General features: G+C 38.9%; 1 protein-coding gene across 3 annotated transcripts in view; it reads right to left on the bottom strand.

Annotated features, from left to right (window-relative positions):
* FAT1 (FAT atypical cadherin 1) overlaps positions 1-20,514 on the bottom strand; it is a 116,658-nt gene that overhangs the window by 90,530 nt on the left and 5,614 nt on the right. For 2 of the 3 annotated variants that reach the window (XM_063310202.1, XM_063310201.1), the window contains exon 1: positions 15,656-18,944. In XM_063310202.1, coding sequence (XP_063166272.1) covers positions 15,656-18,929 — 3,274 coding nt within the window. In that variant the 5' untranslated portion in view covers positions 18,930-18,944. Of the gene's footprint in view, positions 1-15,655; positions 18,949-20,514 lie in introns of those variants that run through there. The other variant, XM_063310200.1, reaches the window with a different exon arrangement.

The raw sequence follows: 20,514 nt of genomic DNA, 5'->3' as shown, positions 1-20,514 counted from the left end.
AAGTAATGAACTGATATGTTTTAAAGTGGTTGCTCCAGCAACAACAATGGCTAAATCTCTCTTCCTTTGGGAAGAATCAGAGATATACTGTAGGGCAACTCACTTCCTCATCCATTGCTCCCTTCCTTGTCCAAAATTTGAGGCTTTGGTCCGTGTGTGCCTTAGTTACCACCCAGCGTGTTTTTGGTTCACAGTGAATCAGTGCAGCCTGTTAACCACACTGCGCAGAACCAAGGTAAATGCTGTTCTTGCATATCTTACAATCACCATGACATGGTGATCGAATGGCGGCCTGGCAAGTTTTGTAATCAAAGGATAGCAGAATCATTTAAGGGCCTCCTGAACTGAGTGGTTGTGATAGATGCAGTGAAAGAATGCCTGAGTCACAATTGGTTTCTTAAACTCTACTGAAGTTGTCTGTTTTTCACATTAAAATATGTCCAGCCTCTGAAAATTGTAGTGCGGGGTTCCTAATCACTGGTTATTACAAAGGATGTTCCTTTTTTAAAATCAGGCGCATGAGTTTAGAGCAAATTGATTATATTGCCTCAATAACTGTGAACCTACAAATCATTAATTCAGAGGATCATCAAGATATAATGGGCTTTGTGAGCTCTTCATTCACATGATGCTGACTTGTCTTAAACAAATTAATAGTAATACTGGAATCAGGCAACTTTGTCTAGACCCAAGTTCCACACTGTGATGTAAAACACATTTCAAAACACAAGAGAACAAGGAACAAATGTGATTGCTTGGATATGGCATATTTCCAAACCTAAAACCATGAAAAATCAGAGCATGATGATTGAACCAGTCTACTGTATCCATTTATGGACATGTGAACTTATGAAAATTTCAGAAAACTTTGTTTTGAAATACCATCTTAATTTCATCAAGGCAAGGTAAAGATTCCCATGAATTGAGCTTGATTCTTGGTAAGTTTTCTCAGAAACAAAATGTAAGTAATGTGATATTGCCAACTATGAAATCTCCTAATTTCAGGATTAAAGAAGCACACTGTATTTTTCAAATAGAGATTCTCGGCACTTTGGATCGAAAGCAAAAAATGTGCTTCAAAGCAGGCATGGGTGTGCACACCACATACGCTGGCACCTGTCATGATGTTGAGCAGGAGGGGGCCTCTATCCAGGGGGGAAAACACATGCATAGTACTGAGGAGTTAGGCAGCCATTCAAAGAGACACAGATCAGACCCGCCTTAACCTTTGGGGTTTATCTGTCTGGGTTTTCCCACGCTTCTTCAGTTTGTTAGGATTTTCTGTCTATGCAGCAGTAATAAAACACTAGAGACCTATTCCTTGGCTCAGCGTGGTTCCTGGCTGTTAGGACAGCACCTACTTAAAGAATTTGTGTCTCTTCTAGTACTTAAGGATGTATTGACACAGCATGGCCATGAAGCAATTTCTTTCACCCTGTCTGTGCCCCCTCAACTCAAACACAAGATATTCATGGGATCACAGGGCTACTCTGAGAGCTCAGAAAATGATGAAGCTTCTTTCAGAAGCTGATGATGGGGCAGTGTCCTCATCCTTCTCTATTCTGAAGCATCTTGATGGCCTTGGATCCAAAATGCTGATCAGCTTTATTTATGAACAAATATAAATTGAACAATTGCATTAGTCTCCTAAAATTTCTATCTGCAAAATATAAAGGTGTATTTTTTTTAAGGATGGGGAAACAACAGTGGTCAAGATCATGATCTGAAAGCCCTAGTTCCTACTAGTTCTGTACAAATATTTCACAAGAGGTATTTTAGAACATATAGAAACTGCTACAAACCATCTTTTTTTCAAATCACTGTTATCTTTTTCTATATTTATTTATCTAATTTATCCCCGCCCATCTCCTCCCATCGGAGGCCTCTGGGCAGTTTACAACAAATGATTAAAACCATCAGAATAATAAAATACAATAAAAATACTATAAATAGAGATAAAGAATAAAGAATAAAAATCCAAGTGATGAAAGATCTAAAAAAGGCCAAGTGTGGGAGGAGTGGTCTATAACAACCATTCCCATGTAACTCTATTCCCCTCTCCACCCCAAGCGAGGCGGCAGAACCAGGTCTTCAGACTCCGCCAAAAGGCCAGGAGCGATGGGGCCAATCTCACCTCCGGGGAAGCATGTTCCACAGGGCGGGAGCTATTGCGGAGAAGGCTCGCTTCCTGGACCCCACCAGATAAAATTCTTTTGCAGACGGGGTCCGTAGCATGCCCTCCCTGCACGATCAGGTGGGACGGGTTGATGTAATGGGGAAGAGGCGGTCCCTCAGGTAACCTGGTCCCATGCCATGTAGGGCTTTAAAGGTGATAACCGACACCTTGAATTGGACCGGGAAGCAAACCGGTACCCAATGCAGCTTGCGCAGCAGTGGTGTTACATGAGCCCTTCTGGGGGCACCAAAAACAGCTCGCGCAGCTGCATTCTGGACCAGCTGAAGCTCCTGGATACTTTTCAAGGGTAGCCCCATGTAGAGCGCATTGCGATAGTCTATCTGAGAGATAACAAGGGCATGAGTGACTGCTCGAAGGGCCTCCTGGTCCAGGAAGGGGCATAACTGGTGCACAGCACATAGCTGCACAAAGGCTCTCCTGGCCACGGCTGCCACCTGCTCTTCGAGCAGGAGCCATGAGTCCAGGAGAACCCCCAAGTCATGCACCGGGTCTGTCTGGGGCAGTGCAACCCCATCCAGAACCAGAGATGTCGATGTCCCGGATACAGAAGAACCATTAACCCACAGCCACTTGGTCTTACCAGGGTTCAGTTGAAGCCTGTTGTTCCCCATCCAGGCCCCCACAGCCCCCAGACACTCGGAGAGGGTGGTCGCAGCATCACTTATTTCATCCGCGATGGAGATATACAATTGAGCATCATCAGCATACTGATGATACCTCATCCCATGGTGACGGATGATCTCGCCCAGCGGTTTCATGTAGATGTTAAAAAGGAGAGGGGAGAGTACTGATCCCTGTGGCACCCCACAAAGAAGGGCCCGCGGGGCCAATCTCTTCTCCCCTATCAACGCCAACTGGGATCGGCCCTGGAGGAAGGAGGTGAACCAGCGTAAGACTACGCCGCCCACCCCCAACTCCCTGAGCCACCCCAAAAGGATACCACGATTGATGGTATCGAAAGCCACCGAGAGATTAAGGAGAGTGAGGATGGATACACTGCCTCCATCCCACTCCCACCAGAGATCATCCATAAGTCTGACCAGTGCTGTTTCCGTCCCATAACTGGGCCTGAAACCTGACTGAAAGGGGTCCAGATAATCCGTTTCCTCCAGGACCCTCTGGAGCTGTAAAGCCACCACTTTCTCGACCACCTTCCCCAGAAAGGGGAGGTGGGAGACTGGACGAAAATTGTCCAGGACAGTACGGTCCAGCGATGGCTTCTTGAGGAGAGGGTGTACCAACGCCTCTTTAAAGGCCGCTAGAAACACCCCCTCTCCCAAAGATGCACTAACCATCGCATGGACCCAACCACATGTGACCTCCCGGCCTGCTTTTACTAGCCTGGAGGGACACCGGTCTAGATGGCATGTGGTGGCATTTACTGCCCGTAGGATCCTGTCCACTTCCTCAGGTCCAACAGGATCAAACTGCTCCCAGATAACTGGGTAAGCCTGCTCCCCTGGTATCTCTCCAGACCACGCCTCATGCCTGGAGTCCAACTTGGAGCGGATCCGATTCAACTGGCTGTTCTGGAAGTCTCATCAGCTGTTTCTGCATATGTGTTTTTTCACACTGATATTTCTACTGAGCAAATGATCCTATATGACACCTCTGTCTACTGATTTTTATTACAGGGATAATATTGATTTGGTGCACTTAGGAAAAGCTTATGCAAATTTCAATTGCTTTTCTGACTTATTATGTCCTCAGCTTAGAACACCATGAGCACTGTATTCCAAATAGTTTTAGCTAAAATGCAGCTTGGTAGATCAGACTGTTAATATTGTTTGGAAGTATGGCACAAGGTCCATCAGCAGCTCTATATCTTTTTCAGTCACTTCCTTGCCATCAGATACTTGAAGTTTAAATCTTATTGTTCTGAATAGAATTTAATCAAGAAGCGACTGTGCATCTCTATGCTCAGAATAAGATGTGCTGTGGCTATGTAGTACAGCATGTGGTTTGTATATGAAAGATCCCAGACTCGTCCACGGCTGGAAAAATTTTCTTTATAGAAATACTGCTCCCAGTTCTTGACAATACTAACTTGAGACGGACCAACCACCTGATTGATTATGCATCACCTTCTATGTATGTCTACTAAGACTCACTGACTTCAGTCGTACTTGTAACCTAGTATGTACAGAATCACAGCCTCAGAATTCAGTCTATCCAGCATTTGCCACTCTATCCACTCTACTTCTAGAGCTAAATCCAGAGTTCCATATCTGTTTATGGGTCACTTCAAGGACAGTTCAATCCATCTCAGTCCCAGAAGCAAAGATTGTCGAGCCCTACCTTCCTTTGTCTAATACGGGAAAAACAGATGCAACTTATGTTATGAATGGGAAAAGCACACCAAGTATCACAGAAGTGTGTGCAGGGGAATTTCAAGCTGTAGCACAGTAGACTCAGATTAAAAAATGTTGTGCCTATCATCGTCTCAGTTCATTCAACTCCATGGAATCATTATGAGAACTACACACATCACTTTGAAATATATAATTAGACTAAGATATTAATTTAGTCTAATTATTTAATTTTTTCCTCTTTCTAAACTGCAGATAAAATAGACTTCCAATTTAAATGAATAAAAAGACCCATTTCAACCTTCAGGACTCAGAAAACACCGATCTAAGCCGCATCCTAAGGTCTCTGAGTGCGACTGACTGCTGGCTCAGCTTATGCATAGCTGTGTCAGCAATGAATCACAGAAAGTGAGCAACTCCAGGCAACAGCTAGTTTCAACCATGGCTCTTTGGTTAACAACAGAGCAGCTTTCAGTAGACAGAGCTCTCAGACCATTTCAATCTGCAAAATTCCCAGGGGCAAAACTTCTCCCTTCTCTCTTTTAAAGCAGCTAGATCTCTCCTGCTTCTCGTTCTAAGCAGCCCAAAGCACAAGCAAGCCCTTTGTATGCAGTCCTGCTAAAAAGTATCCTATCACAGTTATCAACAAAGCAAGAGAGATAGAGGACCATCTATATTAAAAAACCAAGGAAACAGCTCCACATGGCCTTAGTGGTTGTTTCAACTTGGCAAAACCAGCTGCCCATAAGCAATTAAGCTGTAACATACATCCTGCTACAGACAAGGAACTACTGAGCACTTAAAACATCAGTTGAAAACACACACAGTCATACATACCTTTACCCCCTGAAGCAATCTTCCGCAAAAGAACTCTGTAGAGTCTTATATATCTCCAGCTAAAATGCCACATTGTATGTTATCTAAACAGAACGGCAGTCAATTTTATTTATTTATTTATTATTCAAATTTCTATTACTGCCCCTCTACCCTCAAAAGGGGGACTCTTTTGCACTGCAACTAAAGGACAACCATTAATGTGATTTTCTTTCCAGAGTATTATAATAGTAGTCGAAGTACTGATTAGAATTGTTTTTAGTGGAGAAAATTTTTTTGCCTCTTCATTCCAACTTTGTAGCAGGGGAGAACAAACTGGGAATCTACCTATTTTCTGAGAAACAAAGTGCCGTAGAGTTACTTGGGTATGATTAATTGGCTACTTTATGGCTTGGCAAGCACAGAATGGGTGACTAAAATAATGTAAGCTCAAATATCTGATTTGTATCAGTTCATCAAAGGGAAAACCGATGCCCTATTTTAAGTCTAATGGGAAAAGATATGATAGTCTATATAAACCGTTGTATTAATTACTAATGGATTATTCATCATCTTCAAGAAAAAGTTAAATAAGCCTGTTACATGTTGGTAGCCCCAGAAAGGTGGACTTAATTCCCCAGATTTTATGATTTTTGTTTGAATACATGCAGCTGGGGCAGGGAAGGAATCACATCTACTGCATGGTCAGCAAATAAGAAAAAAATGTTATTATCTGTTGTGTTAATGTTACAAGTCAAGGGTGGATTCATTTACCACTACATAGTGAAAAACCTGAGTGTTATCAACATCCATTCACACAGTACATTCGTATCTGGGGGATGCCACCATTAAATGACCATTTTAAGGGTCCTTAAACGCACCAAATAAAAAATGTACACTCTTAAACTGACATAGTTACCTCTAAAGCTGCCTTCATTAGTATATAAGCTATCCCATTTGTGTAGAAATAGTGAATACAATTTTATTCTCTAATTTGCAGGCTTAAAAATAGATTAGCAGCTCTGCCTGTTTGGCAAGTAGAATGAAGCTGACAGAGAGAAGACACTAAAGAAATAATATTTATACAAGAACTTGTGACAAGCTATTCATCAACTATAATCTGATTGACATGTTCAGTTTTATTGCTTGTCACGTATGTATCTTCATTTAGTATCTTTTGTATATGAATAAACAAGCTATGACAGTTCATTTAAAATGACAGAAATGTCATAATACTCGTATTTCTTCCTATGCAGTTAAGTTGCACATTCATCGCCAATAATCAAGTGATATGATTTTGATTTTTGTGTGAACTAGGTTTCCAATATGATCTAGATATAAAGAATGATTCAAGAGGTAAACAATGAACTGTTTTGTGCATAATTTTTCACTTGTAAACTGTCCAGGCTAGTCTCTACACGAGATGGGCAGTGAAGAAATATGATAGATAGAGCTCCTGCTGAAACCGTTCGGTTTCATTATCCTAATTCCTGATTTAGAAATTTATATACTAATGAAGGTACACTAAAACAAAGCACTAGATAACAACTGAACATGCTACAATACTTGTTTTGATAGCCTAACAAGTTAAAACTTATGTGAAAACCTATTATAAGCAATATTAAAAATAAAACTCACTCAGCATGCAGCCATTCTGTGGGTTGATTCTTAGTTTCAATTTCGAAAAGAATGGGAGAAATACGAGGCCAAGTGGGCAGCCTAAGAGGGTGCTAAATGTGGCCATTCTCATATACATCCCAAGTTGTTTGGGATGTCCAGATTCTGTCAAATATACCAGCATTTTTATTAAGTATGCTGTCATGTTCTGGGATTTAGGGTACAAAACATGGCCTGAGTTAAATCATCCTAAAATTAATGCATGTTGGTTGCCATCTCATAACCACTTTGTATCAGTTGAAAGGGACTAATTTCTGGACCGACATGAATAAGAGCGCTCTAAGAACAAGTTAATCAAAAGATGCAAGATTGTTTCCATTCATTGTTTATTTTGTGAGGAGTGATTTATGTGTACAAATAAAAGGAGAGATTCTTTGGACTTTTGCTAAAGTGTGGCTGCATCCTCTTCAAAAAATAGCAACTTGGTCTTCATTCTAAGCCTCATGGCTAATTCCTGAATCAAGATGCCGCTAAAACCCAACTCTCCAGGGTAGTAAGCTAAAAAAAAAACACACGTTTTTAATACAAAATTCAACAAAGCCTATTAACTGAAAAGGCCATTTCCCTATCTAAAGTCTGCTACAGGTTTTTTTTTAACATGGATGGTTAATATGAATTTCACCTCCCCAATTCACCAAGCCAAATTATTTCAAGAAAATATTAGAATATCCTTGAAGTTGTGTCTGTGGAATTTTGAGTCCGGTACTTTAAGCAAAAGGAGACTAGAATCAAGTTTAAGCATTTTTGAAGAAAATGCACTTTTTAAAAAATGATTTAATTAATAGCTCCCAATGGGGCTTTAGAATTCAACTTACTACTTCCAGTTCAGGAAATCTTTTAGGACCAGCTCTTACTGTTATTGCAGTTTGCAGTTCTTAGGTAAAGGTAAAGGTTTCCCTTGACATAAAGTCCAGTCGTGTCCGACTCTAGGGGGCGGTGCTCATCTCCGTTTCAAAGCCTTGGAGCCGGCGTTGTCATAGACACTTCCGGGTCATGTGGCCAGCACGACTCACGGAACGCCGTTACCTTCCCGCCGAAGCGGTACCAATTAATCTACTCACATTTGCATGTTTTCGAACTGCTTGGTGTGCAGGAGCTGGGACGAGCAACGGGCGCTCACCCCGCTGCGCGGTTTCGAACCGCCGACCTTCCGATCGACAGCTCAGCGGTTTAACCCGCAGCGCAAATTTTAGGACAAGGGATAACATTTTCTGAGACAGAGAATACTTGAGAATGCATAGCCAATTAAAAACTTAAATGTTCTGTTTAAACACACTAGACATCTTGCTTAAAACAAATCAGGGAACCCTCTTGTGGGCTACGAGCATCACAGCCAAGGGGATCTTGGGCTCCCCTATACAGGTAGTTCTCACATACCGACCACAATTGGAACTGGTAATCTCATCACTAAGCAGTGCAGTTGTTAAGCACATCATGTGACTGCACTGTCTTATGATGTCCATTCCAACTGCGGCTGTTAAGCGAATCACCACAGGTTGTAAAGTGCGACATAACGTGACTGCAACTTGTGACCTCCTGTCAGCTTCCTCAAAGATTTTGCTTGTAGGAAGCTGGCTGCGAAGGTCGCAAATAGCAATCATGTGACTACATGACCACAGGATGCTGTGACCATTATGAATGTGCGCCAGTTGCCAAGTGCCCAGAACACAATCACGTGACTGTGGGGATGCTGTGATGCCCACAGTGTTGAGGACCGGCCATAAGTCTCCTCATTCAACAGCGTAGTAATGCTGAATGGCTGAACAAGTGGTCAGTGAGCAAGGACTATCTCTACCACCATGGGAAGTCTAAATCCGCCATTCCACCTAAATATTAAGCAGTTCTGCTACTTTCTCCTGATCAGGATATAATACATTTATAAATACATGAAACGAGTTTTTTTTTATTACAAAGAACATCAAATCTTTCTGAGAAGTCTGATAATCTTCGGAGTGATGAAGTAAATAAGCAAAAACATGCTTTAAAAATTTTTGCTAACACAACTTCCTTACCCTGCACAAAATATATGCAGCCAAATGTATTACTCAGTAAATTATTGTTAAAAGTAGAATTGGGTAATAACCTATATTAATATGCCTACTGTACTTAAATTACCATCAAAGATAAACAACAGAAGTTTGGTGGCATCTTTTGAAATCTAGTGTCACACAGTGTTACTGTATTTTCTGTTTATAATTCTACCCAATTTCTCTCACAAAGTAATCAACATTCCTAACCTAAGTGGCATAACATTTGTTGATCATTAACTGCTCAATTCATTACAAAAGCAGCATAACCTCCCTTGAGTTATTTAGGGGCAATAATTTGCCTTTCATTTCCTCCCATACTTAATCAACCAATGGATTTAACTTTCACGATAGATTGGAAAGTTGCAATGCAGTAAGACAAAGTTTTATTTAGGAAGATACATGTTCTGGAAGTCCACATTATATTCCTGCTCTTCAAAACCTGGAGTCATCTGAAAATGTGCATCTAAGCAAGACAATGGAGAAAAAACAAGAGTATGGCTGTTACTTATCTTTTGTGCATGAAAAATAAAAAGTGCAATGGAATGGTTGTTGAATCAAAAATGTATACCCAATGAAGACATTCCATTGTTATCTACCATCATTTTGATACATTCTTCCTTTTTAGAAATACATGCTGGGCACTCTAAAGATACATATTTGGATGAAGCAGACATTCTAGACTTAATTTTTTCATAGCATTAGGAGATCATGTCCCCAACAGAAAAAGGAACAGAATGAACTGTGACTTTTCCGTCTCTTAAACAAGTTTCTGAAGTGAGCTGCACATACCTAGCTTGTTGGAAAAGATTATGAGGCTTTTAAAAATGCTTAACAGAAAGAATGGAGCCACAAAATATACTAGGAAGATGGGGAAAAAAATTCCCAAAGAAAACAATGTCCAGCGACTTCCATGCCATCACCAGGAGCTAAGTTCAATTCAAGGGAAACCTTACTGTAGCTGAAATGAATATAAATTTAGATCTATAGACTGTCACAATTACCTTTACATGATCCATGGAAATGACAGGTAATGGTGCAAAATGTTATGAGTTCAAAATGGCCTGAGTTTAAATGTCGGCTTTCAAACTTGGAGCACTGTTTTGAGTTTGAAACAACTGCTCTGACATCAGTGCAAGCGATCAGACCCTCTTTTTACCATTCCAGGATGTGTCCTGTTTCAGTCTTACCGAACAACCAATTTCAAACTTAATGAAAGTGTTTTGAACTTTGAACATTTCAACTCTGAAATATTTTGCACCTCTAATGAAGAGATGTTAAGGGAACTATCATGATTTTGGAACCAGTGATAAATCATAATTGTTAGTGGCACCAAACTGGGATCTGAAGCTAGACTGCAAACCAGTTTGAGCATATTATGCATTAGCATTAAATCCAAACTACCGGACTACAGTATGGGGCGCTGCTCTGTCCTCAAAAGATCACTTTGTGAAATACCATCTGAGTATAGGAAAAACACCATGATTCTATCAACTCACTCCCAAGAAAAGTGGAAGATTCTATTTAAAATGTTTTTAAAAATAATTCATTAGCTTTGGTTTATTTAATTTACGATTTTCCATAAATAGAGGAAATATTTAATTATGAGAATGTTTAATGAGAGTTAATAAATAAACATTACAGTACCTTAGTGCATGAGCACTGGACTTTGTCCTTACATTCAGAAGTTTATCACATGGTAAGTATACCAGGAAACTAAAAGTGTGCATCTAGGCTAGTCTTAAATTCAAATGGAAAATACTTCCCTTGAACAAGATTCTTTATTTGTTTTTACTAGCACCTCCTGACACAGAGATATTAGAAAATCTTGCAGAAATGTGTGCTTGCTGAAATGAGTTCCTTGTTTAATTTTCAGCAATAAAGCTGAATTCCAAAATATTATCATAACATGTAAAGCAGGACTGTACCACTCATAATATAGAACTAATCCCTTTTTAAACAAATACAAAATCGTTGATTAAATAAATTTATTTATTTATTTATTTATTCTTTATCTTGACTTCAATAGAATTTCCAGTGTGACAGTTGTTTCAGCGGCTATATAACTAGACACATCTTTCAGTGTTTGACAAATGATTTCTCCGCATTATTTCTTTACTTGTCTAGTTCTTTTCTGAGGGGAGGGGGAGGGGAGGGGAGAGAGAGACCTGGAAAATTCAATCCACCGTCATAGGTACTTTAATGAATGACTTTCTCTAAGGCTATCTTAAACTCAAGAAAAACTGTTTCACACCCAATTGTAGTTCTCCTAAAACTAGTCTGTTTTCATCAGACCAAGGTATGACCTAGTCAATAGGGGTCACTGCTAAACAATACCCATTTTCAACAATCAGAGAAAGAGACAGAAAAACCCAGTGTTATCATGATCAGTGCCCCTATTACCAGGCTCCATGACAGTTTATCCAACAAGATATTTAAAGAAGATCTCAGCATATTCTCTAATACAACAAAAGAGTAGTTTTTTCTTCTAAAGTTTCCATCTTACATATAAAAAGCCTCACAGTAATAAAACAGTTTCATTAGTATGGGCTACTCATACAGTTTCTTTTCCTCCACAAAAGTCAACTGTTTCTGTTTATGCTTTTAAATAAAATTTCAGATGCTACATAGAACAATATAATATTCTAGGTTAGTAACTACAATTGTTGAGTCTTAATTAACTTCATTAAAGGCTTAAAGACAGTCTACTATTTTTACAAATAATAACAAGATGATTTTACCTTGCACACAAATACAGATCTCGCATTTCACAGGTAATATTCATTTTGCAGTCACATTAGAATGCTAATATATGGATTTACCTTATCTGACCAACCTCTAGCTCCAAGTTCCATATAAAAATATAGTAAACACAGCTAATGACAACAAATCCTATACATATTTATAGACTTTCTTCTGAATAGATATGCATAGGATTAGTTATACTTTCCTGGAAAAAAAAATGACAAGACATTTTAGCATGAGGTCGTTTTTTTGTTTTCTCAGAGTTTTTAAAGTCAGCAAAAGCCTTTTTGAAATTAGTCTTATAAACTACTGTAAGTGCATGTCACAGGAATTTTACTTCTGCTTTTTTGTCTTAAACCACACACACATACAAAGGTATTACACGTTTTTAAATTATCTGGGTCTGACCCCCCCCCCCCAAATGAGGAAATCATGTTGAGAGAGTGTACAGATACTCTGGAAAAGGACCAAGGTCATCATTCAAGAAACCAGTCTGTGGCACAGAAAGATTGAAATCACAGTTCTCCAGACCAGGAATGACAACATGAGACACACACACTCCTTGTGACCACTGCTGACCACATCCACTATATTGTAGAAGTATAATATGCAACCCATATTATTTCCGCTATTTTTGAAATGGAAAATCACACAGAAATTGTAGGGTAAGGATTAAACCAAACAAAATGGTCATTTGTGTGATATCGCCCTATTACCTTGCATCATTGCCCATTCCCATTAAGTTAAATTTCCAGCTACCATGATGTTGGCGACCTACTACATGCTGTCACCATGCTCTTCAAGAGTACACAATATACAGAAGATTTTGAGCACTAGAAGAATTGTAGAACGCTATAATTCACTCCTAGTGTTGCTCTTCTGGCATTAATGGTCTCCACTGCTCACTTCACAGACACATGCAGTCATAAATGATGCTATTATCATCAAGATAGGTTCTGAGAATCAATGCAACAATTATCTCTCTGTCAGGGTGTTGTTACTTATGTTTTATAGGTACAGTCCTTATGACATAGTACAGGTAGGCCTTGCTTGACAACAATTGGGACCAGAATTTTGGTTGCTAAGCAAAGCGGTCATTAGTCAAATCAGTCCCAATTTTATGACCTTTTTGTGGCAGTTATTAAGCAAATCACTATGGCTCTTAAATAAACCACATGGTTGTTAAGCAAATCACATGGTTTCCCTTTGATTTTGCTTGCCAGAAGCTGGCTGGGAAGGTTGAAAATGACGATCACGTGATCACAGGATGCTGCGACGGTCATAAATGCAAGCTAGTTGCCAAGTGCCCAAATTGCAATCACATGATTGCAGGGTCACCGCGACAGTCATAAGTCAGTTTTTTCCATCATAAGTCCGAACTGTCACTAAACAAATGGTTATTAAGCGAGGACTATCTGTACAGGCCCAAAAGGTTCTTCTTTCCCTATTTCCTTTTCCTACTATCCTGAACAGAAAAAAAAATAGGTTACCCAAGAAAGCAATGTTATCTTTGTTCCAAGAACATTAGAAATATAAAGTCACATATCAGACATGCTAAAATAATACTCCAGGCAAAGTCATTGTAAATTATATTACATCCACTTTGGAGCACACCTTTATCGTGTGATTTCTAATCCGATTCTATAGGTTGAAAAAGTACTGGAGCATAAGCAGATTTTTTAAAATATTCGCATACCAAGCTTTGTGTATGAAACAATAATTGCTAATAATCACCAGATTATGTTCATTTTTTAAAGTGTGCCTTTTGAAAGAAAAGATGAAGCATTTCAAAAATTCCATTTCTCTTGTTAAACGAAAAGCAAACACGTGTAGCGCAGGCACTGAAGCAAAATTTCATGCTGCTTTCCTTAAGTGTCATCCGACACACAATCCTACTAATACACTCTGAGAACCAGCTATAAGAATCTAATCCTTAACCAATTTGCGCAAGATTCAAGCACAAAGTCATGCAAGAATTCCAGAGATTTCTAATAAGCAGTAAGCAGGATAGTAGCGTATTTGGATCCTGACTTGTTTCTCATTTCTGAACAGTCTGGCTACTGCCGCCAGTGAGATAGGCCAAGCGAAAGCAGGCCAAGCGACTCCAAAAACAAGCAACATAGTAACAACGCATGCAGACTGCTCAGTGCGAGGGCAGGACAGTCAGCACAAGCCAGCAAGGACATTTGCTCAATGGTTACAAAGGTCAAGTAGAAGAGTTCTCCGCTGTTCTCATTCAGAAGAGGAAAAGCGAGGAGGAAATTCTTGCACCAAGAACAGATGAGAGATAAGAACAACAAAAGGTGGCAAGAAAGTATTTGCAAGGTGATCAGACAGTATCACCATGTCCTTAACAGTGGGAGAAAACGGAAATTACAAGGAAAGGGTTGAACAGTAAAATAGGCCCCAGTGACAAATAGAGCAGAAAAATGTTGGCTACCAAGATATTCTCAATCTTACTTCTCATTACTCAGTTCGCAGTGAAGCTTAGAAGCACCTCTTCCTATTCTTTTTAAGGAAAAGCAAGAGACAAACATGTACGTGTTCCCATCCAATGCTCAGCCCATAAACAAAAATGCTTGGCCTTGCTGAGTATCCAGCTTGCTGGGGAAGGTGACGACTGGGGAAGGCAATGCCAGACCCCCAACTAAGGTCTCTGTCACCTGGGGCAAACATGGATTCCGCACCCATTTTGGTGCCCCCCACGCTCATTTTGGCACCCCCCAACGTGGTGCCCAGGGCACATGCCCCACTTGCTCCCCCCTCCAGTTGCAGCCCTGGCAATGGCAAACCACCCCAATATAGTCTGCCAAGAAAATATCGTGAAAGCGGCGTCCTCAGACATGACTCAGGGGACCTTACTACGACTAACGTCTTAGGAAATATTTGAATGACATTCAAATCAATTACTTAAAACGCATTTTTTTCATTATGTCCTAACAATCCATACTTAAGATTACCAACATGCAAAGATACCATGCAATCATTATCAGGCCAGTATTATGATCAAGTTTATAATACTGGCCTGATAATAAACAAAGAGTACTTCCTTATTTCATGAAGACACTACATAATTTAATGTCTATGTGTTTAACTCTCTATGGAGACTTGATAAAAAACAACTTTGCTGCCATAACATGGCGTACTCATAATAACTGGTCTGACAAATAAGCATACTCTGTTTTTATGCTTTTTCATTAATGAGAATAAAAGATACCATACATCTTCTATTACAATGAACATATTAGAATTCTAAAAGCTCTGAATACAGTCCCCCAGCATCAATAATAAATAACGGTAATAGTAATAATACCTTTAATATTACTAAACAGCAACATCTGCCTATCCCAGATCCTTGAGAAGGACTTAATCGGGGGGCAAAAACTCCAAATCCAGTCTAAACATCTGGCTGACTGTATGACCAACCATAATAAATTGAATTTGTATGCCACCCAACTCTCAATGACTCTGGGCAGGTCACAAGAATCAAAGAAATTACAATAAAATCAATCAACAAAAAAGAATTAATAATTTATCAATAAATAATCATTTACTTTAGTTAGATAAATATCAAGAAAACATAAAAGAAAGAATGGCAAGCATGAAGTAGTGATGAATCAACAGCCTTCTGTGATTATATTTTTCAATCTCTTTATTACACATGCTTCCTGACATTTTCAGGGGAAACTTTAATATAAATTGTGCCACTTCACTATTTCTATATTTGAACCCTTTAATGATAGTTGGGATTTATACTCTATTTTTTGCGAATTAGCCCATTCCTAGATTTCAGAACACTGTGCCGTGCACAAAATAACACATACAAACTTAAAAATGACTGCTTGTGAGTCCTTTCAAAGCAAACATTTAGAATAGAGATTTCTTACCTTTTTCTTCGTCTATTTTGAAAATTCCAACACCAGATCCATCCCTTATTGAGTATCTGATCTCACCATCTCTTCCTGTATCCTCATCATAAGCAGACACAGTCATTATTGAAGTACCAATGGGAACATCTTCACTTACAAAAGTTTTATCCACAAAATTAGGAAAACGTGGTGGGTGCAGATTTTCATTTACATCAACTACTTCAATTTCAACATAACAGATAGAAGTCAGTGAAATCGGTTTTCCCTTATCTTTAGCCCGCACTGTTAGATTGTAAACTTGTTTCCTTTCAAAATCTAGTCCATGCTCGATACGGATTGCTCCACTGAGTTTATCTATATTAAAACTTCCATTTCCACCATCCAAAAGGCTGTATCTGACTTGACTTGCCTGACCTAAGTCAGGATCATAGGTTTCTAGCCACATGATGACGGTTCCTTCAGGAAGATCTTCTCGAATTTTCACTTGATAATTTGCAGGAACAAATTTTGGAGGATTATCATTAACATCTTCCAAAGATACCTTTAGTAGAACTGTTGAAGACAGCTGTGGTGCTTCTTTAGCTTGGTCCCTAGCCTCAATTTTTAGGAAATACACTGCTTGAACTTCACGATCTAAAAGTCCTAAAACTTTCACAATTCCTGTGACACTGTCAATAGAAAACTTATCTGTATCTGTAAGAAGTGAGTATCTCACTTCACCATTGGTCCCTAAGTCTTTATCTATGGCTTCTATCAGTATTAGTTCTGTATTTATGTCTTTGTTTTCACTTACATCAACAAAGTAACTATTCTGTAAAAATTCTGGAGGATTGTCATTGGCATCAAGAACTCTGATATCTAAAAGACGCCAGTTAGACTTTTGTGGTATCCCAAGATCATAAACTGTAATATTCAAAGTATATTTATCTCTTACTTCTCTGTCAAGAGGAGACAAGATTTTTAGCATTCCTGTTTCCATACCAATGATAAAACTGCTGTCATTATTACCTCCAGAAATAGCATAGACTAACTTTCCATTGAAACCAGTGTCAAGATCAGTTGCATTCAAAAGTATGATGGTAGAATCTATAGGCTGATCTTCTTTTACGTCAATACTCCTGGGAAGACTACTTTCAAACTGAGGTGCATGCAGATTCATTGTATGTGTATCAAAAAAAGTATCCTCTGCTTCAACACGACCATGTAGTTTATTAGCTTGCAAGAGTTTTTCTGCCAACATTTTGGCCACACCAGTCTCTTCACATTGTAAGTTCACTGGTTTGCGGCTGGTAACTACAGTGATGTTAATAAACAAGGGTGCTGCAAAATTCTCTCCATCTGTAGCAGTTATTTTCAAGCTATGAAAAGATGTTTTTGAACTTAAGCCATCTCCTAGTGATTGTTTCAGGAAAAGAACCCCAGAGTTTGGATTCAAACTAAATAAATCTAATTCATTTCCAGATTCAATTTGATACTGCACTAACTGGAGTTCATCAGCATCAATAGCAGACACAGTAGTTATTTGCTCTCCCACACCAAGTTCCCTGGGAATTGTTCCCTCACAGTTTATTTTCTCAAAGTGAGGAATGTTATCGTTCAAATTATTTAAAACTATTGTAACAGGGACTTCCGCTTCTCGGCGATATGGGGTGCCCCAATCAGATGCTCGAATTCTTAATTTATAAATTCTTGGCATCAATTCATAATCCATATTTTCAGAGGTGGTAACACCACCAGTGAAGTGATTTATCTCAAAAGGAACAGGGTTTATGTTTGCAATGCTGTATGTTACATAGCCATTTTCACCTTCATCGAGATCCTTTGCATTCACACTCATCACACTTGTTCCTATAGGAACATTCTCATTAAAAGAAGCTTTATAAGATGTCTGAGTAAATTCTGGAGGATGAGTATTTGCATCTATGACTTTAATCAGTACTTTTGTAGATGCTTTTCTGTCGCTTGTCATTATGTCAAATTCAAAATGAGATGCATGTTGCACTTTTATGGCATCTAGAGTAGTAATAAGGCCAGTGTCACGATTCAAACTGAACCTGGTTTTGCTGGGTGCATTTACAAACAAGTATTTTAAATGGGAATAAGTAGGCCATGCTTTTACCATAACCACAGGTGTGTTTGGTGGAGCAAATTCACTTATTTCAGCTCTATAAACCACTTTTTCAAACTGGACTACTCCAGACCTAAACTGGGGAGATGACACATGAATGGCTTTTACAGAGGAAAACTTTGGAGGGCTTCCTTTATCTTTAGCTTGCAAGGTAAGATTAAATCCAAAGGGTTGGCTCTCCCAATCCACATCGCCAACTGCTTTGATTTTATATTCTTTTCCTCCTGGGATGGTTCTCACAGCTTTGAACTGCTGAAGTGGGTCACCTGCTACAATACTTAGAGATGCTATCTCTCCATTTAAACCATGATCTTTGTCCTCCACAGTTACAATTGCATAGGCTGGATCCCTGTCAAGCTCTGAAGGAGTCAAAGCAAGGGCTGTGATAACTGGAGCATGCTCATTAGCTTGTTCTATATGAATCGTCAACCTTGCCATGCTACTAATACCACTGCTGCCATACAATTTCATACCACGATCCACCGCAAGGATTTCCAACTCATAAACTTTTGTTTCTGAATAGTTAAGTCTACCAGTGAGAATGACCACCCCACTGGTTGGATGAATAGCAAACATGTCTGTCCTCTCCTTAAAACTGTAATAGAACTCCCCATTGGTTCCAATATCTGCATCAGTTGCACTGACTCTGGCAATACTGGTCCTTATTGCTGTATTTTCTGACAATGAAACACTGTAAGAAGTTGGAGAAAACAAAGGTCTTAAGTCATTTGTATCCAAAATTTGCACTCTGACTTTCGTGAGAGCTTCTGCATTTGTATTTTTCTCTATTGCTTTTACAGTTAATACATAATGGTCTTTTACTTCTCTGTTAAGTATAGCTGTGTTCCCTCCCTTGGTCCGAATTCGTAAGAAGCAAAAATCTCCCAAAATGTATTCTTCAGCTTTAAAGAAGTTCTCATTATCTCCAGAAATAATTTTGTATTTTATATCCCACAGGGAGGTTGTGATATAAATGCCCATCTTTATTGGATGCCCAACATAGGTCTTAGCTGCAGAGTTTTCATATATTGTGGCACTGTAATGAACTTGTGTGAATTGCATTGGCAGCGCATGATGTTGTCTCAGGGTTCCATCACATTTTTCGAAATCCTGCACAAGCAGCAGTAGGAACAGCAGCAGCCACATGGTCAAATGGCTCTTCATAGAAGCAATCACCAAAAATCTGCAAAAAAGCCACAAGAACAGAAATCAATGCCTTTGAAACATGATCTTTTAAAATAATTATTGTGTGACTAAAATAGCTTGGAATTCACTTATAATGTCTACGTAGACATACAATGTACCATTCCATTACACTGTGTAAATATCTTTTCAGCTAAGTAGTCATACTAAAGGGATGAAAATAATGAAATGGAACAGAAGTTCCATACTAGTGATGCCCAAGTGTCCCTTGGTTTGAGCTAGTCCAGGTCCAGAAAGCATCAAGACTTTACCAGTCTTAAGTTCCAGGTTCTTGTCCTTAGCTTGCATCTAAAAATGGGCATAAATCAGAATATATGGATATCCTTCATAAGTATCAATCTTACATTGCTGAATTCTGAGATCCTTCATATAAATTCAAGGCCCTGTATGAAGTTGAGGAGCTACTGAAGAATAATTAGAATTCTTTCTTCTACATTGTTTCACAGCCATTTTCAGTCAACTTTATTTCTTCCCCAATGAAGAAAAACTAGGACAAAATTCTCATGAGTAGGATGTCAGATTCTTGTACCTTAAGGGGCACCCAGATATGCACCAGTTTCTGTCTTTTGCTAGCCAATCCACCGTCAGCTTCCCTTGTTTTCCAAACTGACATTAAATCTGTAGGGAAGATATCATAAGAGAACTGTTCCCATGGAAGTTTTTTTTAGATCAGGATGGCTGGGAAATGAAAAGGCAGTTAAATATATAACTCGGGGAGAAGAGCAAAACCAGCATTCCGTGACACTGCCCAGTAATAAATTCTAAAACATTCTGAGAGTAAGACAGAAAAATAAATGCCTCTTCCATAAAGAAAACTTTCAGGAATTTGGAAGATAGTTTTCAATTTGGCATTCACAGAGATAATTCACACTGTCTTGAGCTTCTGATACTTAAGAGGATAGTACAGCTTTGAAGACGATTCCTTCAATTCCAAGAGGAAGACTGGGGCTTCTTCACTAGAGTGAATTTCTAAAGACGCCGTGCCATGTCATTAATACCAGTATAAAAGCCTAGCACATTATTTTTTCATATTTTACTGATGACAATGAACTAAGATGATCTAAAACAATGATTCTAAGCTCAAGCAATGCAGCCTTTAAGCACCCAAGGAACACCTCACTTAACAGGCAATACACAGATATTAAAATAAATGTCTTGTTCTTGACCCTAATCTTAGTATTAACTAATATAAAGGGTGAGCCTTACCCCAAACTGCAGTTAACCAAAATCAAACATTTTGTGTTTGCTGAAGCTCAGATAGAGGACTTACTTTTCATTCTTCCAAGGCATGAATAAAATAGGCATAAATAGAAGGACAGAAAAATAATCTCCACTGCATTCCTAGTCATAACAGCTCTAAGTGAAGATTTGTTTTTAATTAGACTACCATCCCAAGAAGAAATTCTATCCTTTAAGAACACAGTAAAAATAATTTATACTTGCTACTTTTACTTAGTAAGGTACTTTTAAACAGTGACCCTGTTCTACGAACAGATGCAACTTCTACTCCATTCAACTTAGATAGTTCAAATATTTTTAATCATGC

This window comes from Candoia aspera, chromosome 8, assembly GCF_035149785.1.
Source record: "Candoia aspera isolate rCanAsp1 chromosome 8, rCanAsp1.hap2, whole genome shotgun sequence".
Taxonomy (NCBI): domain Eukaryota; kingdom Metazoa; phylum Chordata; class Lepidosauria; order Squamata; family Boidae; genus Candoia; species Candoia aspera.
The sequence above is the reverse complement of the archived record's forward strand: the minus strand, read 5'-3'. Positions and strand labels throughout refer to the sequence as shown.